Here is a 22,476-nt window from a genome sequence, read left to right as displayed (position 1 = left end):
AACAGTACTGTCATCCATCTAATAGAACATGGTGTGATCAAGCTGAGGTTGATACTGTAGTAGGGTTGCAAAATTCCGGTAACTTTCCCAAAATTCCCACATTTTGCAGAAATTCAGGATGGAAGGTTCCCGGAATCAGGAGGGAATAAGCAGGGAATCCTCCAATCAAGATTTCTGGAAGAACTGAGAATTCTGAGAAAGAATTCCCAGCCAACCCTATAGCTACATCAGATCCTCTTATATGAAGAGATCACAAGAACACAATATTTAGGAGGGAGAAAAGGGGGGCTGGTGTGGAGAACAACCAATTTCCATTTGAAGAGTTTAGACAGGTGTTTGCTTACATGAAAGCAAATCCCCTTTTAATCCTCTCCTCAGGCCTGGCTGGCCATGCTAAACACAATCACTAAAAGCTGAGGGGAAAGGCAAAAGCCACTGACTAGCAGCTGGGCTCCAAAACATGGGAATGCGTCCCAAATTGCACCCTATCCCCTCTATAGTGCACTACTTTTGACGGTTAAAAGTAGTGCACTATATAGGGAATAGGGTGTCATTTGGGATGCACACATTTGCAGTCAGAGGAAATGCGACTGCGTCTGTTTTTGGCAGCTTTAGAGTAAACCCACTGTACCACACAGCTAATCTGGATTTCATAACGGTGCCGTGTGTTGCATCATCGCTAATATTCACATAACACATACGTCTGGGATAACTAGCCCGATGCTTGTGCAAATATTCAGCAATTCAGAAATCCCTAAATGTTGTAACATATGATACATGCTTATAAGCATCAGTTATTTGACTCACAAAGATAGACCAAAGTGGTCTGAATTAAAAGGTAAAACAGCCTATTATCTTACACTAGCTTTACCATCTCCTCACTCTGCTTTAGAACATGAATAACTGGTTATCACCATTATTTACAACATTAATAACTGGTTATCGCCATTATTTACACATCAATAACTGGTTATCACCATTATTTACTTAAGTGAAAATGCCCTCGAAGCCGGTGTTTGGAGGATATATTGGCACGGGTGTTGTTAGGCCCGAGACGAAGTCGAGGTGCCAATATATCCTCCAAACACTGGATTTGAGGGCATTATCACTTTTATACAACGGGTTACCAACATATTCAAATAATGGTTGACATATTTTCATTAAAAATGCTATTTTGATTAATTTATTTATACTATTTAATCCTTCCACAAGATATAGTCCCGACAAAAATCTAGGGTTGCTACCCAAGCCGGCTGGTCGTTCGTTCTATCGGTTCGGTTGCCAGAGACGCGACCTAGTCGTTCAATCTTTTTGTTCTGTATCTAGGGACGCGACCCAGTCGTTCGTTCTAAATGTTCCATTGCCATACTGGCTGGCAACATTCTTATCCTTTGCTTGCTAGCTAGCCAACTACAGCTAACATACAGTCACGTCAAACAGTGCAGCCAGAATATCCACAAAGTAGCTGCATTTGCATTTGTTTAAGCTGTTTTCTAGTGACATTTATTTGGATACATCCATAACAATGAGCTAATGAGGCGAGATTTCGCCTGGCATAGAAAATGTGCTCTCTCGTCAGAACACTGTTGTTCAGAGGAGCTAGCCAACATCACAGCTAACACAATCACAAACTAGCTGCACTTTGTTTCGTTTCACCTGTTTTCTATTGACAGTTCTTTATATATATCCATAAAAATTATGCTGATTCATGATTTCGACTGGCTGAGAAACGCAGGCTGCCTGTCTGTCTCATTCCGACTCTGTTATGTGGGCAGCTTGTCTCTCCCTTTTCTGTTTCCCTTCCTCCTTGTTTTGTCCCCTCTGTGTCTGTTGTATCTGTATGTGTGTTTGTCCCCTTTATGTGGGTGTGTCTGGAGTGGATCAGGGGGCGTGCTCAGGATCTGCCTCTCCTGTGCAGCTGCGGGTTGTTTCCAGTGATTCCTGCCTACGCAGCTGCATCCTATTCTCTAATCAACCTGCACTACTAATTCCGGGGCATGGCTCTCCACCGGCGCCAGATCGTTGTTCTTACCAGAGCGTTTCGGACATACCTCCCAACCTGCCTGCCTTCCTGCCTGTCGGCCTGCCTGCCTGCCTGCCTGCCTGCCTCAGCCTCTCCTTCCTCCGGAGCCGACTAGCCCACTCTGTTCCTTTACTTCAGTTGTTTTTGGACTAAGACAATTTTAACTTTTATTAAATATTTTTGTTTCTTCCACTCCCTTTGTCGTGTTTGTTTCTCTGAGTGCTGGGTTGAACCATAGCCTAACAGAACGATCTGGCCATGGACCCAACAGAGAGACAGCACGGGGCAAACGAAGACAGCTTCCAACAAGCTATCCAGGCTCAAGGAACGTTGCTAGGACAGCATGACCAACTGATTCGGACTCTTTTGGAAAATAATCATCAACTGCTGAACCAGGTGACTCAGTTAACTACACAAGTCTCTAAATTGTCTGTTATCAGTTCTCCATCTCTCTCTGACCCCCAGTTTGATGCACCCCAAGTTGGTTCCTCGGACATGATGCAGGCTTCGTTCCATCGGGGAACCCCCTGTCACGTCGCCTGAACCGTTCAATGGAGAATTGGACAAGTGCCGGGGATTTTTGCTTCAGTGTGACTTGATTTTTTCGGCAGAGACCACTGTCATTTTCTACTGATTCCTCTAAGGTACATTATGTTCTGGGGCTGTTAAGAGGGAGAGCTCTGGTTTGGGCTGAGGCTGTGTGCTCAAATCAAACTTTGACTGGATTGACTTTCGCTGATTTTTCTGCTAAATTGAAGACTGTTTTTGACCATCCTGACCATGTGGGTAATTCCTCCAAGATACTTTTTAATTTGAGGCAGGGTTCTAACAGTGTGGCTGAGTACTCTATTGAGTTCTGGACTTTGGCAGCGGACTCCAAGTGGAACAATGTGGCACTTCAAGGAGCATTTCTAAACGGTTTGAATGAAGCCATTAAGGATGAACTGGCTGCTCGTGACGAGCCACATGATTTACATTCTCTCGTTTCCCTGTCCATTAAGCTAGACAACCGGTTGCGGAGAGGCGTCGGGAGAGAGGCGGTCGGCCGCATCTAGGAGGACGAGTTCCCCAGCCTTCAACCACTCGAGTCTCGCCTCCCCGGAGCCGGCAGCTTCTTATTCCTGATTCCATCCCGAGCACAGAGGAGGAACCTATGCAAGTGGGTCGAGCTCGACTACCTCCAGCAGAACGGCAACGGCGCCTCCAGGCGGGTGAGTGCCTGTACTGTGGAGACGCCACACACATTCTGGCTACATGCCCTAAGCGGCCAAAAGACAAGGCTCGCTCGTAACGGTGGGTCTACTTGCGAGCCCAGAGTTAGATCCTGAACCCATCATTCCCCGATTACAAGTACCTGTTACCTTACGTTTCCAGAGTCATTCCCTGCCACTCTCAGCTCTCATAGACTCAGGTGCAGAAGACAACTTTATTAGCCACCAGTTCGTTACACAAGCTCGTATCCCCATGGAGCCACTACCTACCCCCATTCGGGTCACAGCCCTTGATGGGCGCCTCCTCGCGGAGATAACTCATCAAACCACCCCCATTTCCCTAGTGATTTCTGGCAATCATTGTGAAAGCATTCAGCTAAGAGTTATGTCTGGCTCAGCTACCTCCCTAATCCTTGGCTTCCCCTGGTTGGCTCTTCACAACCCACAAATTGATTGGACACGTCACACCATTCTCAGTTGGAGCACTAACTGCCATTCAGAGTGCCTTAGGTCAGCGGTTCCCCCACTAAGTGTAACCCAACTCATCCCTCAGCTCCTCTTGATCTGTCATCTGTCCCCAAAGAATACCATGACTTAGCGGAGGTTTTCAGTAAGGACAAGGCTCTGTCTCTACCACCACATAGGCCTTATGATTGCCCTATTGAACTGCTTCCTGGTGCTCCCTTGCCCTCTAGTCGCTTATACAATCTGTCCCGACCGGAAAGAGAGGCAATGGAGCAGTACATTGGTGATTCTCTGGTCTCGGGCATAATCCGTCCCTCGTCGTCTCCTTTGGGTGCAGGTTTCTTTTTCGTGGAAAAGAAGGACAAGTCGTTACGCCCCTGTATCGATTTCAGGGGGTTTAAACAACATAACTGTTAAAAACAAGTATCCCCTTCCACTCATCAACTCTGCTTTTGAACCTCTGCATGGCGCCACAGTTTTCTCCAAGCTCGACCTCAGGAACGCTTATCACCTTGTCCGGATCCGTAAGGGAGATGAGTGGAAAACCGCTTTCAACACTCCACTGGGACATTTTGAGTATTTGGTCATGCCCTTTGGGCTCTCAAACGCCCCTGCTGTTTTCCAAGCCATGGTGAACGATGTTCTTAGGGATTTTTGAACCGTTTTGTCTTTGTATACCTGGATGATATTCTTGTTTTTTCCAAGTCACCCGAGGAGCATGAGTCACACGTCCGTCAAGTCCTTCAACGGCTCTTGGAAAACAAGCTGTATGTCAAAGCAGAGAAGTGTGAGTTCCACAAACAGTCTACATCGTTCCTTGGTTTCATCATTGAGAGCGGGCAGGTGAAGGCGGACCCCGAGAAGATCCGGGCAGTGACGGAATGGCCCATACCCACCACCCGTAAGCAACTTCAACGATTTTTGGGCTTTGCTAACTTCTACCGTAGGTTCATTAAGGGTTTTAGTAAAGTGGTGGCACCCCTTACTAGACTCACATCCCCAAAAGTCCCTTTTCTGTGGTCCCCTGAGGCGGAGCAGGCGGTAGGGGTTTTGAAGGAACTGTTTTCCACCTCCCCTGTGTTGATACACCCCAATACCTCTCTGCAGTTTGTTGTGGAGGTGGACGCGTCGGACTCAGGTGTGGGAGCCGTCCTCTCCCAGCGCTCCCCCACTGACCAAAAGCTTCACCCCTGTGCTTTTTTTCTCCAAAAAATTGTCACCCACAGAACGGAATTACGACGTTGGAAACCGAGAACTGCTGGCGGTCAAGCTAGCACTGGAAGAATGGCGGCACTGGCTGGATGGAGCTGAACTGCCGTTTGTGGTCTGGACAGACCACAAGAACTTGGCTTACATCCAAGCCACTAAGAGACTCAACTCACGCCAAGCCAGATGGGCCCTGTTTTTTAGTAGGTTTAACTTTATTCTTACATACAGACCGGGGTCAAGAAATGTTAAACCAGATGCTTTGTCCCGCCAGTTTGCTGACCCTTCGGAGACCAGCGAGCCTGAGGCAGTCCTGCCTTCCTCATGCGTCGTGGCGGCTGTTCAGTGGGAGATCGAGTCTCTTGTGAAGACTGCACTTGCCACGGACCCGGGACCGGGTGATGGACCTCCCAACCTACTCTTTGTTCCCGAGACGGTCCGGTCTCAGGTGTTGCAGTGGATTCACACCTCCCGTTTTGCTGGTCACCCTGGGATGAGACGCACGTTGACGCTGCTTAGGAGACATTTTTGGTGGCCTTCAATGGAAACTGACATTCGGGCTTTTGTGGCAGCCTGTTCAACCTGTGCTCGGGGCAAAGCCTCCCATCAGTCCCCCTTCGGGGCTGCTGCTACCCCTCCCAGTTCCCAGCCGTCCCTGGTCCCACATAGCCATGGATTTTGTCACCGGCCTACCCAAGTCTGAAGGTAATGATACTATACTTACCATTGTGGACAGATTCTCTAAATCTGTTCACTATATAGCATTACCAAAATTACCGTCTGCCAGTGAGACAGCGGACCTCCTAGTCCAACATGTATTCCGTCCCCATGGAATACCTGTGGACATCGTATCTGATAGAGGCCCACAGTTTACTTCCCGTGTTTGGAAGGTTTTCTGTTCTGCTTTGGGTGCTTCCGTTAGTCTGTCCTCAGGGTTTCATCCCCAGACCAACGGTCAAACAGAAAGAGCCAATCAAGACCTCGAAGCAACCCTTCGTTGTGTGGCTGCTCAACATCCATCATCCTGGGCCAAACATCTGCCTTGGATAGAGTACGCCCACAACTCCCTCACCACCTCTGCCACTGGTCTTTCACCCTTCGAAGTTACCATGGGTTATCAACCCCCTCTGTTTCCTGCTCAGGAGAAGGAATTGGCTGTTCCTTCGGTTCAGGAGAACCTCCGCCGCTGCCAGAGAGTGTGGCGCGACGCTCGGGAAGCGTTGCTTCGGACCATCGACAGGAACAAGATGACAGCGGATAGGAGCAGGACTCCCGCACCTGTGTTTCATCCTGGTCAAGAGGTTTGGCTGTCGTCTAAGAACGTACCTCTTCGTACCAAATCACGCAAGCTGTCTCCTCGGTACCTGGGTCCGTTTGTGGTGGAGTCCATCATTAACCCCGCTGCGGTTCGTTTGAAGTTGCCTTCAGCCATGAAGATACACCCTACTTTCCACGTCTCCCAACTGAAACCTGTGTCCTCCAGCCTTTTGTGTCCGCCGGCTGTTCCACCTCCACCTGTTCGTCTCATTGACGACCATCCGGCCTACACCGTCAGTAGGCTACTGGACTCTCGGAGGCGGGGTAGGGGTCTCCAATACCTAGTCGATTGGGAAGGTTATGGACCAGAGGAGAGGTCTTGGGTCCCTAAGCGTTTTGTGTTGGATCCTCAGTTGATCACGGACTTCCATCACGACAACCCTGACAGGCCTGGTGGGTCGCCAGGTGGCGACCATTGAGGGGGGGTACTGTTATGTGGGCAGCTTGTCTCTCCCTTTTCTGTTTCCCTTCCTCCTTGTTTTGTCCCCTCTGTGTCTGTTGTATCTGTATGTGTGTTTGTCCCCTTTATGTGGGTGTGTCTGGAGTGGATCAGGGGCGTGCTCAGGATCTGCCTCTCCTGTGCAGCTGCGGGTTGTTTCCAGTGATTCCTGCCTACGCAGCTGCATCCTATTCTCTAATCAACCTGCACTACTAATTCCGGGGCATGGCTCTCCACCGGCGCCAGATCGTTGTTCTTACCAGAGCGTTTCGGACATACCTCCCAACCTGCCTGCCTTCCTGCCTGTCGGCCTGCCTGCCTGCCTGCCTGCCTGCCTCAGCCTCTCCTTCCTCCGGAGCCGACTAGCCCACTCTGTTCCTTTACTTCAGTTGTTTTTGGACTAAGACAATTTTAACTTTTATTAAATATTTTTGTTTCTTCCACTCCCTTTGTCGTGTTTGTTTCTCTGAGTGCTGGGTTGAACCATAGCCTAACAGACTCTCGACACGTTCATTACTATGGGACAGCTGGAGATCAAACTTGAATATTGATACAATGTTGCAGATGTCAGAGAGACAGACAGCAAGGTTTATACAAATCTACGCTGTTGAAAACTAAATGTTAGTCTAAAAGAAATGTGAGATAATGTCTAGATGCTTTTTATAGTGGAGATCAAGTTTATAAATTGCCTGGCTGGGCTGATGAGACAGTGGATTACCCAGTCAGGTGGAACAGAGTAAATAGGCATTTTAACGTCATAGATTTAGCCAGTGGTAACTTATGGAATAGACACCGGCTGGAATGCGGATTTAACCAATCAGCATTCAGGATTAGACCCACCCGGTGTATAAAACATGAATAACTGGTTATCACCATTATTTACAACATGAATAACTGGTCATGACCATTATTTACAACATGAATAAATGCTTATGACCATTCCTATGACCTTCTTAAGTCCCCTCCTTGCGATGCCCTCCCTCCCTCGGCCCCACCCCACAACAGCAGCTGCAGGTTTTCATATGTCAACACACACTCTGCAGTAGGCCCCATACCATCCCACCCAACGTGCTGTTTAAAAACCAGCCAAATGAATATGGGCTTTTGAAGTAAATGATTCCTTGCGTTCTATTATCCTGCTTCTTCCACAGTCCATTTCAACCACTTCAAAGGCCCTGACTACTATTCATCAGAGCTGGAAATCAGTCTCATGGACACAATGTATGCGTCCCAAATGGCACCCTATTCCCAACATTGTGCACTATTTTTGACCAGAGCCCTATGGAATAGGGTGCCATTTGGAACGCAACCTACTTGGCTTCTCTCTCTGCCTTTTAAATAACCCAAGAAGCCCAACTCACTAGGGGGAAGTTCAGGACCAATGTTATAGCTTGTCCTCCGCCAACAAACAGAATTCTGAGTGTTTGAAGGAGAAACCATGAGGCCGCTAGACTTGGCTAAAGGCATAGAGTTCTACAGTACTGATTCCACCGAAGAAGAAGTAGGTCCTAGTGATCTGAAGTTGGCTGGCCCATATGTATCAAGCGTCTCAGAGTAGGAGCGCTGATCTAGGATCAGTTTTGCCTTGAAGATCACAATAAATAAGCTTACATGGACAGGGACCTGATCCTAGATCAGCACTTCTACTCTGAGACGCTTAGGCCACATCTCTCGGTCTCAGCCTGGGCAGTAGCTAGGCACAGCACAGCGCTATTCACGCTGCTTTACTATGGCAGATATAATATCACAGCCAGCATGAATTATTTAGCAACTATGGGGGGGCTAGGAGGAATATGAGTCACAGTTATCAATTATGTCAACAGCAGCACAGGATTTGCATTCGGGAGATGCAAAGTATTACTGCCAACCAACCAAGTCTGTCTTGGCCACAAAATGGTACAAAAAGGTTGAAACACTGGTGAAACAGCTCACGATTTCAGCAGAGGCTATTGCAACAGGTCTTTTTCCTTCATTTTATTTTCATATAGGCCAAATTTGGCTACTTGGGTGAATGTACAATAGGGGATAGAATTGTGATGTCCTAGTGAGGTTAACTGCTTTGTTCTATTTTGGTCCAAATCAACTGGAGCCTTGTCATTAACCAGACAAAAAAAGACTTACTGAAAAACGAACAATGTTTCATGACTAACATCTTTGGGCAATAAAAACGCTACAATTCAGAATTCCGAATGGATTTCTAGTAGGTTTGACTGTCCCTGGAACCTTTAAGCAGAAACCACAAAGGAGTTGAATGCAGTAATAACCCATCTTCCTGTCAGCACGTTTAAATCCCCAAATCTCCTAAAGCCCCTGTTAGTAGAGGAACTGAACAGCCACATGCTGTTGGAGCTGTTAACCACCACTACTCTTTAATACTGTACACACCACTAACAGCTCAATGCAACACCGCTTTCTTCTCCACGATGAGTCTGGATTTGCCTTCCTCCCTCTTGTAGAATGCAAACATATTCTAACCGTTCTGATTGGTCCCAGAAACCGATGGGTTCAGGATGAGTTGTCAGGCAATAGAACAGTAAAACGCTCAAAGATTTTGGAGAAGATGAATGTTCTAAAGTATAAAGTCCATATGAATAATGATAGATTGTAATGCAGACCCTGTTGAGATTGTTGATGATGCTAGTCTCATGAGACACAAGAGGCATGGAGGACATTATAGGTCTATTGCTGTGGGCACTGTGCAGAATGTGAATAGTATGTGCTGAGGAAAGGCTGAGTGCTGGGGACTGAGTGACTGATTGAGTGGATGGGTGAGTGAGGCTGTGTCCCTAATGCCACCCTATTACCTATAGTGCACAACCTTTGACCAGAAGGGCCTCGGTCAAAAGTAGTGCATTACATAGGGAATATGGTGCCAATTGAGACGCAACCCGAGTGTCTCTCACCTATAATCCCGCTGTCCTTGCTCTCGAGCGTGGAGCTGGGGCTGGTGATGGTTCCACAGGGGCTGGAGTGACTCAGAGGAGTTTTGCCGTGACCACTGCTGCTGTGGCTGAGGCTGAGGCTGTGGCTGGCGTTGCTGTTCAGGGTGGAGCACGGGCTCTCTGTGCAGGGGGACGTCGTGCTACTGGTCAGACTGGAGCAGGGACTGATACCCTGACTAGTCACTGAGCACTGGAGAAGGAGAAACATATTTTATTTTGCTTTATTGATTCCACATGGCGGTCAAATATATTACTGAAATGCATGGGTATTTACAAAGATAAGGCACATAGTCCTATGAAGTTGTCGTCATCATTGTCCTCATCAACAACAACAATAACAACATAGTAAAACATGACAACAGAGGAAGAGAGAGAGTAGAGCGTTGAGCCAGGGAAAGAATACTAGTGCAATCAGTATGAATGGAATCTCACAGCTACAAAGTTTAACAATAAAAACATGTTCATATTTTTCACTTGGGAATAAAGAGCTTGTCTCCTTATATGGGAGCAGACTGGAAAATATGAGTCAAGTCAACTAGCTTTTTTTAACCTGAGCAAATAACCCGAATCATGTGCAAGCAATGCAAATTCCTGGGCAAATAAATTAGCAGTTTACATGTGAGCGTGACACACAAGCTGAGGGCATGAGCTCGCTCAGTAAACAAAGTGAGGCTTTCAAAACAGCAAACTCAGGTCTAAAACGACTCCAGGACCTGTGTCTCAGAGTAGGAGTGCTGATCTAGGATCAGTTCCCTCCTTTCCATAATATGGAATAGGATTCATTATGAAACTGATCATATATCAGTACTCCTACTCTAAGATGCATGATAAATAGGGGCCCAGGCCATAGACTAGACCTGAGGCAGAACAACTGAATACCAACTTACAATGTAACTACTAACCAGAATAACTCAACCCATGATTGATCACCATGTTCTTCTTACTAAAGAAGTGCTAATGCCATAACCCCAACCTTTAGGTTTGTCCCCTGTATTCTCCTCTCCACTGCCTCTCTCTCCCTATGCCATCCAGTGTGTAGCCTAGGTCAGGATGAGTGCTTGATGGCTGGGGTTATTAGTGTTACCGCCTAGAGGTGTGCTACATGCCTGCTCCCAAATGACACTTTATTCCCTATTTAGTGCACTACATTTGACCAGAGCCCTATGGGTAGTGAACTATATAGGGAATAGGATGCCATTTGGGATGTAGTCCAGGAGCCTGCTAACACTGCCTCACCAAAGGGCTCCAAGCTGATTAGGTTCTACATGCTAACTCTTCCTCATCGTTTCCCATCTACATCACAACGTCGCACTCTGGAGAACAACGCTAGCTAAATGGTGATCAGGGTCAAATTCATAAGGGTAAACAACAACAAAACATTTACTCTAAGGCAGAATTAAACAGATTATGCTTTAAAACTGATAGTAAAACACAGGTGTAGAAGTCAATGGGACAGAGAATATTTAAAGGTCATGCACAGTCAAAATCATGTTTTTCATTAAATTGGATGATATTTGGATGAAACCACATCAAAGTAGGATGACCACAGTATAAAATATTACTGTTGCTTCTACATTGGTAAAGTTGATTACTCAACTAAAGTTGGACCATAAAGTTACTGGTCCCCTCCCCCATGTCAAACACCTTGATTCAGGAGGCGGGATTATTAAGGTCTGGGTAAGCATCTTCTAATAATTATAACATATTTTTATCTGAACACTTTCTGTTTTTGATATTGCTACCATGCAAATATGCAAGTAACCATTTCACTGTACCGTTTACACCTGTATCCTGTGCATGTGACATATAAACTTTGATTTTATTTGATATAGTTTGTGTTTACCAGAGACGGTAATGTGAAGGACAACATGACCTGCACCAAAGTCAGATTAGGATATAGGACAAGAACTAGATAGTGTATTTTTACCTAGAGTTTTTCCTTATTGTAGGCTACTACTTTCACCACTTTTAGTCTTTAATCTTTGGTTGTTTACTACACTACCTTACTCATTCTGTTTAGCACATGATCTCACAAGCGAATCGTTAAAGAGATGGGTGGTGCTAAGGCTTAAGAGGCTGTGAACGATGCTGAATAGGTGTAGACAAAGAAGAGCTCTTCAGTACGTGTACCAAAACATTCAAGGGCCATTTTCTCAAAAGTGGGGTTACAAGTTCATCAACTTTCAAAGCAGAATTACTTTCCCATTGGTCCTTAACTGCAGTGTATGATATACGATTTTGTAGCTCTGAGTCTCTACTTTTATCAATGTAAACAACACCAATAAAAAATGTTGCTACAGAAGACCAAATCGAGGCGGTGAGGTCACATAGGTTTCCACTTTCATCTGTGTCTGGTGTTAGCTAATAACTGGCTAGCTAAGTCTTTAGCCAGCATGGAACAAAAGCGGGGAAGGGTTGCCCAAAACTCTGATGCAGTTGTCATGTCATTACATCAAGAGACATGCCAAACGGAAGATACATACAAACTTCTTGACGTCATTTATAGTCATGATATATGAACATTATCTGGCAGTCACTGAGTGTCCAAAACATTAAGGACACCTTCCAAATATTGAGTTGCTTCCCCCCTTTTGCCATCAGAACAGCCTCAATTCGTCGGGGCATGGACTCTACAAGGTGTCGAAAGCGTTCCACAAGTTGGCTGGATATCCTTGGGTGGTTGACTATTCTTGATACACACGGGAAACTGTTGAGCGTGAAAAACCCAGCAGCGTTGCAGTTCTTGACACAAACCGGTGCGCCTGGCACCTACTACCATACCCCGTTCAAAAGCACTCAAATACAGTGAGGGAAAAAAGTATTTGATCCCCTGCTGATTTTGTACGTTTGCCCACTGATTAAAGAAATGATCAGTCTATAATTTTAAGAGCTCTCCAAGGATGTCAGGGACAAGATTGTAGACCTACACAAGGCTGGAATGGGCTACAAGACCATCGCCAAGCAGCTTGGTGAGAAGGTGATAACAGTTGGTGCGATTATTCGCAAATGGAAGAAACACAAAAAAACTGTCAATCTCCCTCGGCCTGGGGCTCCATGCAAGATCTCACCTCGTGGAGTTGCAATGATCATGAGAACAGTGAGGAATCAGCACAGAACTACACGGGAGGATCTTGTCAATGATCTCATGGCAGCTGGGACCATAGTCACCAAGAAAACAATTGCAGCGCCCGCCAGGTCCCCCTGCTCAAGAAAGCACATATATACAGGGCCATCTGAAGTTTGCCAATGAACATCTGAATGATTCAGAGGAGAACTGGGTGAAAGTGTTGTGGTCAGATGAGACCAAAATCGAGCTCTTTGCCATCAACTCAACTTGCCGTGTTTGGAGGAGGAGAAATGCTGCCTATGACCCCAAGAACACCATCCCCACCGTCAAACATGGAGGTGGAAACATTATGCTTTGGGGGTGTTTTTCTGCTAAGGGGACAGGACAACTTCACCGCATCAAAGGGACGATGGATGGGGCCATGTACCGTCAAATCTTGGGTGAGAACCTCCTTCCCTCAGCCAGGGCATTGAAAATGGGTCGTGGATGGGTATTCCAGCATGACAATGACCCAAAACACACGGCCAAGGCAACAATGGAGTGGCTCAAGAAGAAGCACATTAAGGTCCTGGAGTGGCCTAGCCAGTCTCCAGACCTTAATCCCATAGAAAATCTGTGGAGGGAGCTGATGGTTTGAGTTGCCAAAAGTCAGCCTCAAAACCTTAATGACTTGGAGAAGATCTGCAAAGAGGAGTGGAACAAAATCCCTCCTGAGATGTGTGCAAACCTGGTGGCCAACTACAAGAAATGTCTGACCTCTGTGATTGCCAACAAGGGTTTTGCCACCAAGTACTAAGTAATGTTTTGCAGAGGGGTCAAATACTTATTTCCCTCATTAAAATGCAAATCAATTTATAACATTTTTGACAAGCGTTTTCCTGGATGTTTTTGTTGTTATTCTGTCTCTCACTGTTCAAATAAACCTACCATTAAAATTATAGACTGATCATGTCTTTGTCAGTGGGCAAACGTACAAAATCAGCAGGGGATCAAATACTTTTTTCCCTCACTGTATGTTGTCTTGCCCATTCACCATCTGAATGGCACACATACACAATCCATGTCTCAAGGCTTAAAAATCATTCTTTAACCTGTCTCTTCCCCTTCATCTACACTGATTGAAGTGGATTTGACAAGTGACATCAATAAGGGATCATAGCTTTCACCTGATCGGTTTATGTCATGGAAAGAGCAGGTGTCCTTAATGTTTTGTACACTCAGTGTATATATTTTATGACAACTGAAATTGTCCAAGATGAACAAGCTAGCTAGTTTGATAAACAGTGCTGACAATTCCATTTGGGCTAGCTAGCTAAATTAAACAGCCAACCTTTTTTTCTATATTGATGCTGTTACAAAACAGTTGGATAAAACAATCTTTGTGAAACCATGATGTATGACAGGATTATATGTTGCATGCAATTTCAATGTTGTTTGAGTTGCTTTGTGTATCAGCAAATTTGCTTGAGATAATCTCACTGCGTCCATGTTGCTTGACATAGGCGTTTTCAAAGAACCGTCAGTCAAGGTGAGCTCCCCACCCACTCATTCTGTCTTTTCAGACTTCCTGGTAGTTTAACCGAAGAGAAAAAGGCCCTTTTGAGCATTTTTATCTGAAAAAATTACTGCAGGTGATGTTACAGTCACTCGAGGGGCTATTTTACATGGGAATCAGAATGACTGATCAAGGACCTTTAACAGATGATCAATGCCTCCAAGCGTTTCTCTCTGAAGCACTGAGAAGAACATCATACTAGATAGACAAAAAACATCCCAAAACCAGTGTTCCCCTCATTTCTTGGGTTTCTCACTTTGAAATCTCGACTAATGAATATGATTCATGAAATATAAGCTTCTTACAAGTGACTTGAATTACCAATTCTGGGCCAAAATATGTCAAAGAAGCATAATGCATGAAGAGGGAAATCAAAGGGGTGCTCTGCTCCCTTCCACTGAGCTTCTGACTAATTAGCAGAGCCAAACAAACTGAGCCGAAGACTTGACATAACTATTTCTGGAGGTAAGCTCGTACACTCGTGTTACATACTCAAGAGCCCCTGCAAGAGCCACTCAAAGTTTGCTTAAGATCATCACACTGGATACCTCAGGCTCATACTCCAACACTAACACACTCAAGCAGTTTAACTAACCAAACATTCACTTTGTTTACAGACACAAAACATCTCTGAGAACACATTGATGTTAGAGTTTAGAGTTACCCTTATTCGCCGCAATTAGTATCATTTCCGTGGAAGAATTGAGACTTTAATCCAAGTCCAAAGAACCGGGCAAAGGCGAGCGCACAAGCTGCACCAAAAAAGCATCCTTTCTTCTTTCCACTCTTTTCACACTCTCTCAACTCCACTCCCCCCTGCTCCCTCCTTCTATCTCTCTCTCTGTTGTTGTACGGCTGCTGCAGCAGCTGCAGGGGGGAAATGAAATACCTTATTTTCATTCTTGTCTTCCATAGGTATGCGAGCCGTGCCCGGGATCCCTTCTCCCAGTAAGAAGCCCAGCCTTGTCATCAGCTCCTGAGTGGCAGGGGAGGAGGAGGAGCTTGGCTCTTTCTCGGCTTGCAGCTCTGCTGTGTGAGAGAAGAGAATTGACTCACGTTAATATTCACAGGCAGGCCAACCCAGGGCGAGTGACTGGCTGTGCCCCTGCTGCCGTGCTCCACACACGCACAGAAAGACACACACACACAGCTGCACCCACGCACACACACACTGCTGCTGGGGCTGTGCAGGCAGAGAGGCAGGCATACACACTGACACAGAGGTGGATACAGCAAGCATGGAAAACAGCACAGTACAGCTCAGTGCACTCCAGAGGCAGTACTCTGCAGGGTCTGCTTGCACAGGTCCAGCCTGCCTGCCTGCTTCGTTAGGAATGCTGTGACAGTGTCTGTCTCTCTGCAACACGTCCAGGGTGCCATTCTGCATGGTGCTGCTGCCTGTTTACAGATCTCACTAGCAGAGCCTCGGAATATCAATGAAGAACGCAATAGTAGAATGGAATAGAAAAGTATTCACTTTTTGGTCCTAACTGTTGTCTCCTGTCAGTGTTACCCCCAAAAATTATATATATATTTTTTAAAGGATCGCAAAAAAAGGCTTCTGTTTATCAGTTCTGTAGCTGTCTAGGGTTGCAAAATTCCAGGAACTTTCAAAAGATTCCCTGGGTTTCCCAAAATCCTGATTGGAGGATTCCCGGAGTCAGGAGGGAATAAGCAGGAAATCCGGAATCCTCCAAAAAGGATTTTGGGAAAATCAGGGAATTTATTGAAAGTTCCCGGAATTTTGCAACCCTAGTTTCAACCCCTTGCTATTGTATTTGTATTGGGTGGATTACATTTTATATTTCTGTAGCACAATTTCACATTGACAGTGTAGGCCTATATCCTCTTACATGTAGCCTGCTGTATATTTGTCTGCTATGACGTTCCAAAGAATGTACATATTGGTTTTCACTGTCAATAAATCTTGAGCTCACAAAACATTGACTTACAAGCACACTGCAAACCAATACATCCACAACTGGGGGATGACTATGTTATTTTGTATGTACATTACCCCAACATGTTAATGAGGAGCCAGGGGGATATTGGCTCCACATATGATGGACTGAACATAGAAATCGTATGATATGATTATTATTAGTATTTATATGGGTCTGACTACCCTGCCACCCCACCCCACCCCTAAGGGCAGTGGGAAGGCGTGGGGTACAATAAGTTATTGTACTGCATTCTGTCAGCACCTCCCCCTCCCCTCTCTCTTCCAGTTATTAATAATGCTGGCAGTCCATCTGATTAAATACAAACCCGTCCAGCCACATAATGTACTGCCAAGACGTAATGAAGTCAAAACTAAAGCCATCACACACACACACGCACACGTGTATGGACACACATGCGCACACACACATTTACAATTATTTGCTGCTGTGGTGGCAGAGGATGCAAGAAGAATACAGACATTTTATTCAAATATGAAATCTGCTGATGGATGCAATGTAGACTGACATGAGCCGCAGCAGAAACCACTCTGCCACCATGAACATGTTTACTTCCCTACTCCCAAGACATTCCCTTACAAACTGTGTATTACTATTGTCTTCTATATAGGAACAAATGCTACACCATATTGGTTGAGAGGGAGGATGTTCCAAACATAGAAACAGACTAAAGCAATTATATTTATATGATTCCAACCTGGTTGAGGGTTAAGAGGAGAAATCCAGCAGAAAGATAAATGTGGTAAAACAGAGAGGAGAGAGGTGGAGAGAGTCAAGGGAGAGGGAGAGGAAGAGAGAAATTATGGAATATCTCATTACTCACTTCCCTTAAGGAATTAACCAAGGAGACCCACCACCAATGCACACAAGCTCCCTCACTCTTCCACCTCCACTCCACCCATCTCCCCTCTTTTGCCCTCTAACTCATTTAATTTCACTGCCTTCAAATCAAAATCAAATCAAATCTGATTGGTTGCATACACATATTTAGCAGATGTTATTGCAGGCGTAGCAAAATGCTTGTGTTCCTAGCTCCAACAGTGCAGTAATATCTAACAATTCACAACAATACACACAAGTCTAAAAGTAAAATAATGGAATAAAGAAATATATAAATATTAGGACGAGCAATGTCGGAGTCCGGAGTATAAATATATATGTGGGATGTATAAATATTATGGACAGTATGTGGATAGAATATTTAGTATATCTGAAGAATACGTAGGATAGAATAGTACTGTATACATACAGCAATAGTTGAATAGGATGGCCTGGACTAGAATACAGTATATACATATGAAATGAGTAAAACAGTATATAAACATTATTCAAGTGACCAGTGATTCCATGTCTACAGTGCAATCGGAAAGTATTCAGACCCTTTGACTTTTTCCACATTTTGTTACGTTACAGCCTTATTCTAAAATTGATTAAATTATTTTCTTTCCTCATCAATCTACACACATTAACCCATAATGACAAAGAAAAAACAGGTTTTTAGAAATTATTGCAAATGTATTTTTAAAACCCCCCCGTAAATATCACATTTACATAAGTATTCAGACCCTTTATTCAGTAGTTTGTTGAAGCACCTTTGGCAGCGATTACATCCTCAAGACTTTTTGGGTATGACACTACAAGTTTGCCACACCTGTATTTGGGGAGTTTCTCCCATTCTTCTCTGCAGATCCTCTCAAGCTCTGTCAGGTCGGATGGGGAATGTTGCTGCACAGCTATTTTCAGGTCTGTCCAGAGATGTTTGATCGGGTTCAAGTCCGGGCTCTGGCTGGGACACTCAAGGACATTCAGAGACTTACATTTACATTTACATTTTAGTCATTTAGCAGACGCTCTTATCCAGAGCGACTTACAGTTAGTGAATACATATATATATATATTTTTTTTTATACTTGCCCCCCCCTGGGAAACGAACCCACAACCCTGGCGTTGCAAACGCCATGCTCTATCAACTGAGCTACATCCCTGCCGGCCATTCCCTCCCCTACCCTGGACGACGCTGGGCCAATTGTGCGCCGCCCATGAGTCTCCCGGTCGCGGCCGGCTGCGACAGAGCCTGGACACTCCTGCGTTGTCTTGGCTGTGTGCTTAGGGTCGTTGTCCTGTTGGAAGGTGAACCTTCGCCCCAGTCTGAGGTCCTGAGCACTCTGGAGCAGGTTTTCATCAAGGATCTCTCTGTACTTTGCGCTGTTCATATTGTTTCTCATGGTCTGAGTCCTTTAGGTGCCTTTTGGCAAACTCCAAGCGGGCTGTCATGTGCCTTTTACTGAGGAGTGGCTTCCGTCTGGCCACTCTACCATAAAGGCCTGATTGGTGGAGTGCTGCTGAAATGGTTGTATTTCTGGAAGGTTCTCCCATCTCCACAGAGGAACTCATTTGGTTCTTGGTCACCTCCCTGACCAAAGGCCTTCTCCCCCGATTGCTCAGTTTGGCCGGGCGGCCAGCTCTAGGAACTTCTTCTATTTAAGAATGATGGAGGTCACTGTGTTCTTGGGGACCTTCAATGCTGCAGACATTATTTTGGTACCCTTCCCCAGATCTGTGCCTCAACACAATCCTGTCTCGGAGCTCTACGGACAACTCCTTCAACCTCGTGGCTTGATTTTTGCTCTTATATGCTCTGTCAACTGTGGGATCTTATATAGACAGGTGTGTGCCTTTCCAAATCATGTCCAATCAATTGAATTTACCACAGCTGGACTCCAATCACACTGTAGATACATCTCAAGGATGATCAATGGAAACAGGATCAACTGAGCTCAATTTCGAGTCTCATAGCAAAGGGTGTGAATACTTATGTAAATAAGGTATTTATGTTTTTTAGAGATAGAAGCTGTTTTTCAGTCTCTCGGTCCCAGCTTCGATGCACCTGTACTGACCTCGCCTTCTGGATGATAGTGTGGTGAACAGGCTTGGCTCGGGTGGTTGATGTCCTTGATGATCTTTTTGGCCTTCCTGTGACATTGGGTGCTGTAGATGTCCTGGAGGGCAGGCAGTGTGCCCCCGGTGATGTATTGGGCAGACCGCACCACCCCCTGGAGAGCCCTGCGGGCGCGGGTGGTGCAGTTGCCGTACCAGGCGGTGATACAGCCCGACAGGATGCTCTCAAAGGTGCATCTGTAAAAGTTTGTGAGGGTCTTACGGGCCAAGCTGAATTTCTTCAGCCTCCTGAGGTTGCACCTCTTCACCACACTGTCTGTGTGGGCGGACCATTTCAGATTATCAGTGATGTGTACGCCGAGGACCTTGAAGCTTTTCCCCTTCTCCACTGCAGACCCGTCGATGTGGATGGGGGCATGCTCCCTCTGCTGTCTCCTCAGTCCACAATCAGCTCCTTCGTTTTCACACACACACACTGCTCGGCTGGCTTCTCCTTTCTCCAAAGTCTGCAATCTACACTATATATACAAAAGTATGTGGAGACCCGTTCAAATTAGTGGATTCGGCTATTTCAGCCACACCTGTTGCTGAAAGTGTATAAAATCGAGCACACCGCCATGCAATCTCCATAGACAAACATTGGCAGTAGAACGGCCTTCCTGAAGAGCTCAGTGACTTCATAGGATGCCACCTTTCCAACAAGTTCATCAAATTTCTGTCCTGCTAGAGCTGCCCCGGTCAACTGTAAGTGCTGTTATTGTGAAGTGGAAACGTCTAGGAGCAACAACGGCTCAGCCGCGAAGTGGTAGGCCACACAAGCTCACAGAACGGGACCGCCGAGTGCTGAAGCACGTAAAAATCGCCTGTCCTCGGTTGCAACACTCACTACCGAGTTCCAAACTGCCTCTGGAAGCAACGTCAGCACAATAACTGTTCATCAGGAGCTTCATGAAATGGGTTTCCATGGCTTAGCAGCCGCACACAAGCCTACGATCACCATGCGCAATGCCAAGCGTCGGCTTGAGTGGTGTAAAGCTAGCCGCCATTGGAATCTGGAGCAGTGGAACCCCTCCACCCCCCTTTTGGTAGGCTAGCCTATACATTGGTCATGTTACTGCTGGGCAAGGAGAGATGTAAGTGTAAGGATGTGTCCCAAACAGCACCCTATTCCCTACATAGTGCACTACTTTTGACCAGGGCCTATAGAGTGTCCCATAGGACTCTGGGCTTTTATAAATAATAGGCCTGTGAACTACTGACTTTCCTATGAATACTGCTGTCTATAAACTGCTGCATTGACATTAATATCATTCACCCCATTTAAACAGCTGGAATATTTTTGTATTGTGATTTTGAAAGTAACATTTGAACATACTTGGAAAACCAAAACGATGCATTTGGAAGTCTAATCAAGCTAATTGCAAAAAGGAATGGGTAAAGAGTGACCTTGATTTCAGAGGTAAAAACTAACTGATGAAACCTGATTGGAATAAAATAAACACACAGATTGTTCCAGGAACAAATGATCCATAAACTAAAATCTGAGTCAATTGTAGCACCAAAGCTGCATGGTAAATGTGTGTAAATGCATGCAGCTGGTGCTCCTGGAACCCCCAGCATTGTTCAGTATAATGGCAGTACAAAGCATGTCAACATCACATCAAAGAAACCAAAGAAATCAAACCTGTTGACGACACTGCATTTATGTAGGGAGTCCAATAAAAACGCATATTTTGACCAATGGGTAAAATAATCCTCTAAGAAAACCAAAGGTCCAAACCTCATATCTCTATCATAAACCATTCCAAATCTATTGGAGTTTTTATCCATGTAGAATGGTCAAAATTAGGGTGACTAAATCAATGGAGGCCAGATTTTTAAAAAAGGTCATAAATCAGGAAAATGTCAGCTAGGCTGGATGCTGTGCGAGAATTAAGGCTTTCGGACAGGCTTACCATTGAACTCGTCATCTTTTTTCTCAAATCCGGAGGACATTAAACAAAATAGAGGTAAGATAGATATCGATTTTGAGACATGACATGTAGTATTTTCATATTTTATTATATAGTATACGTTCATATTAATGCGAAGTTCCTGTTCTATTTCGAAGACTTCTCACAACAACAAGCGTATCTCTCTGAAATGTCAATGGATCACTGAGCGTACCCCAAGCTTTTTATTTTCAAAGCCTTTTACATTTCATTCAGCTCACGTCATGTTAATTTTGTTATTTGTGACCCGCGGAAACAACTTGGAAGACACGACCACAAAATGTAAAATCCTCATAAGTTTCGGCGTTAAAGCTGCAACGCTCTGTCAACAGAGCTCGGTGCTTATTATCGGATGTATTAGGTTACGAAATCCGACTTTTTTTATATAATGTTAATGATATGTTAGAGAAAGACCCCACTGAATGATTCAGAACATGAAGAATCATATTTGTCTTGGTAAAATGTATTTTATAACATAAGGAAGTGAACTGTCATCACCAAAGCGTGTTTTCACCCACTCTGGGCAGAGTGGGTAGACACCCTACATACATTTCCCTCATTCTTTGTAAAAATAACACACTTTTATATGCTTCATGTTAAGACAGTTCCTGTACATTCACAGTTACTGTCACTTACTGCAGCGAGGAGCACCACTGTTTTCAGGTAGCCCTCCCAGACCTGGCCTGTCCCCCACAACAGAACTAGGCTCAGCAGCAATCAGGCCAAATGGAGGGTTTGGGCCAGGGCGATGCGAGGCTGCGAGCTGCATCCATCAGGGAGCCCTTTATTACTGGGCTGTGACAGGCAGCTCCATCAGGCTCTTCTAAAGCGCCTAAGATCCACCTGGCTCTGAGGAGCAATCACTACCTCTGCCCTGTCTGTGGGTGCGTCTCAAACGGCACACTATGCCCTTTATAGTGGTCAAAAGTAGTACAATATAAAGGGAATTGGGGGGGGGACTCAGATACAATGCTACTGACAGGCAGCCTGAGATGGCAGTACAGACACACTGTAAATTATCATTACACACTGTCTGTCTGGGGAGACTTTGGCCAGAGTGTTTTATCTCCAGGCAGATCCTCTAACAAACAGTCCATCTCCTCCTTCCTGTATACTGTGGAGTATTACCTACCGGTCCCTTTTCATTGGCCTTGCTGTCCTAGCTACCTCCACCCCTAGGCATTTACTGCATTCACTGCAATGGCAAATTTGTTAGCATTTGAAGTCTTGTCTGGGTTTAATTGCCTTCAATGTGACATTGACTGCTTTCTGTGTAATCGCTAATGCATGTTGATGACGGTGGGCTTGTCCATCAGAGGGGGAGGTGAGATAAAGATGCTACCTGTAAAGCAGGCTGTATGTGTAGAATGTAACCTTTGACACTGATGGGAGTGTCCTATG

General features: G+C 45.3%; 1 protein-coding gene across 4 annotated transcripts in view; it reads right to left on the bottom strand.

Annotated features, from left to right (window-relative positions):
• Positions 1-22,476, bottom strand: part of LOC121536829 (protein TANC1) — a 292,594-nt gene that overhangs the window by 119,174 nt on the left and 150,944 nt on the right. For 3 of the 4 annotated variants that reach the window (XM_041844415.2, XM_041844417.1, XM_041844416.2), the window contains exons 5-6: positions 15,115-15,254; positions 9,565-9,793 (exon numbers count right to left, since the gene is read on the bottom strand). In XM_041844415.2, the coding sequence (XP_041700349.1) occupies positions 9,565-9,793; positions 15,115-15,254 (369 nt within the window). The remainder of the gene's footprint in view (positions 1-9,564; positions 9,794-15,114; positions 15,255-22,476) is intronic. The other variant, XM_045206560.1, reaches the window with a different exon arrangement.

This window comes from Coregonus clupeaformis, chromosome 23, assembly GCF_020615455.1.
Source record: "Coregonus clupeaformis isolate EN_2021a chromosome 23, ASM2061545v1, whole genome shotgun sequence".
In the NCBI taxonomy this organism is placed as follows: domain Eukaryota; kingdom Metazoa; phylum Chordata; class Actinopteri; order Salmoniformes; family Salmonidae; genus Coregonus; species Coregonus clupeaformis.
This window is presented reverse-complemented; position numbering and strand designations above follow the sequence as displayed.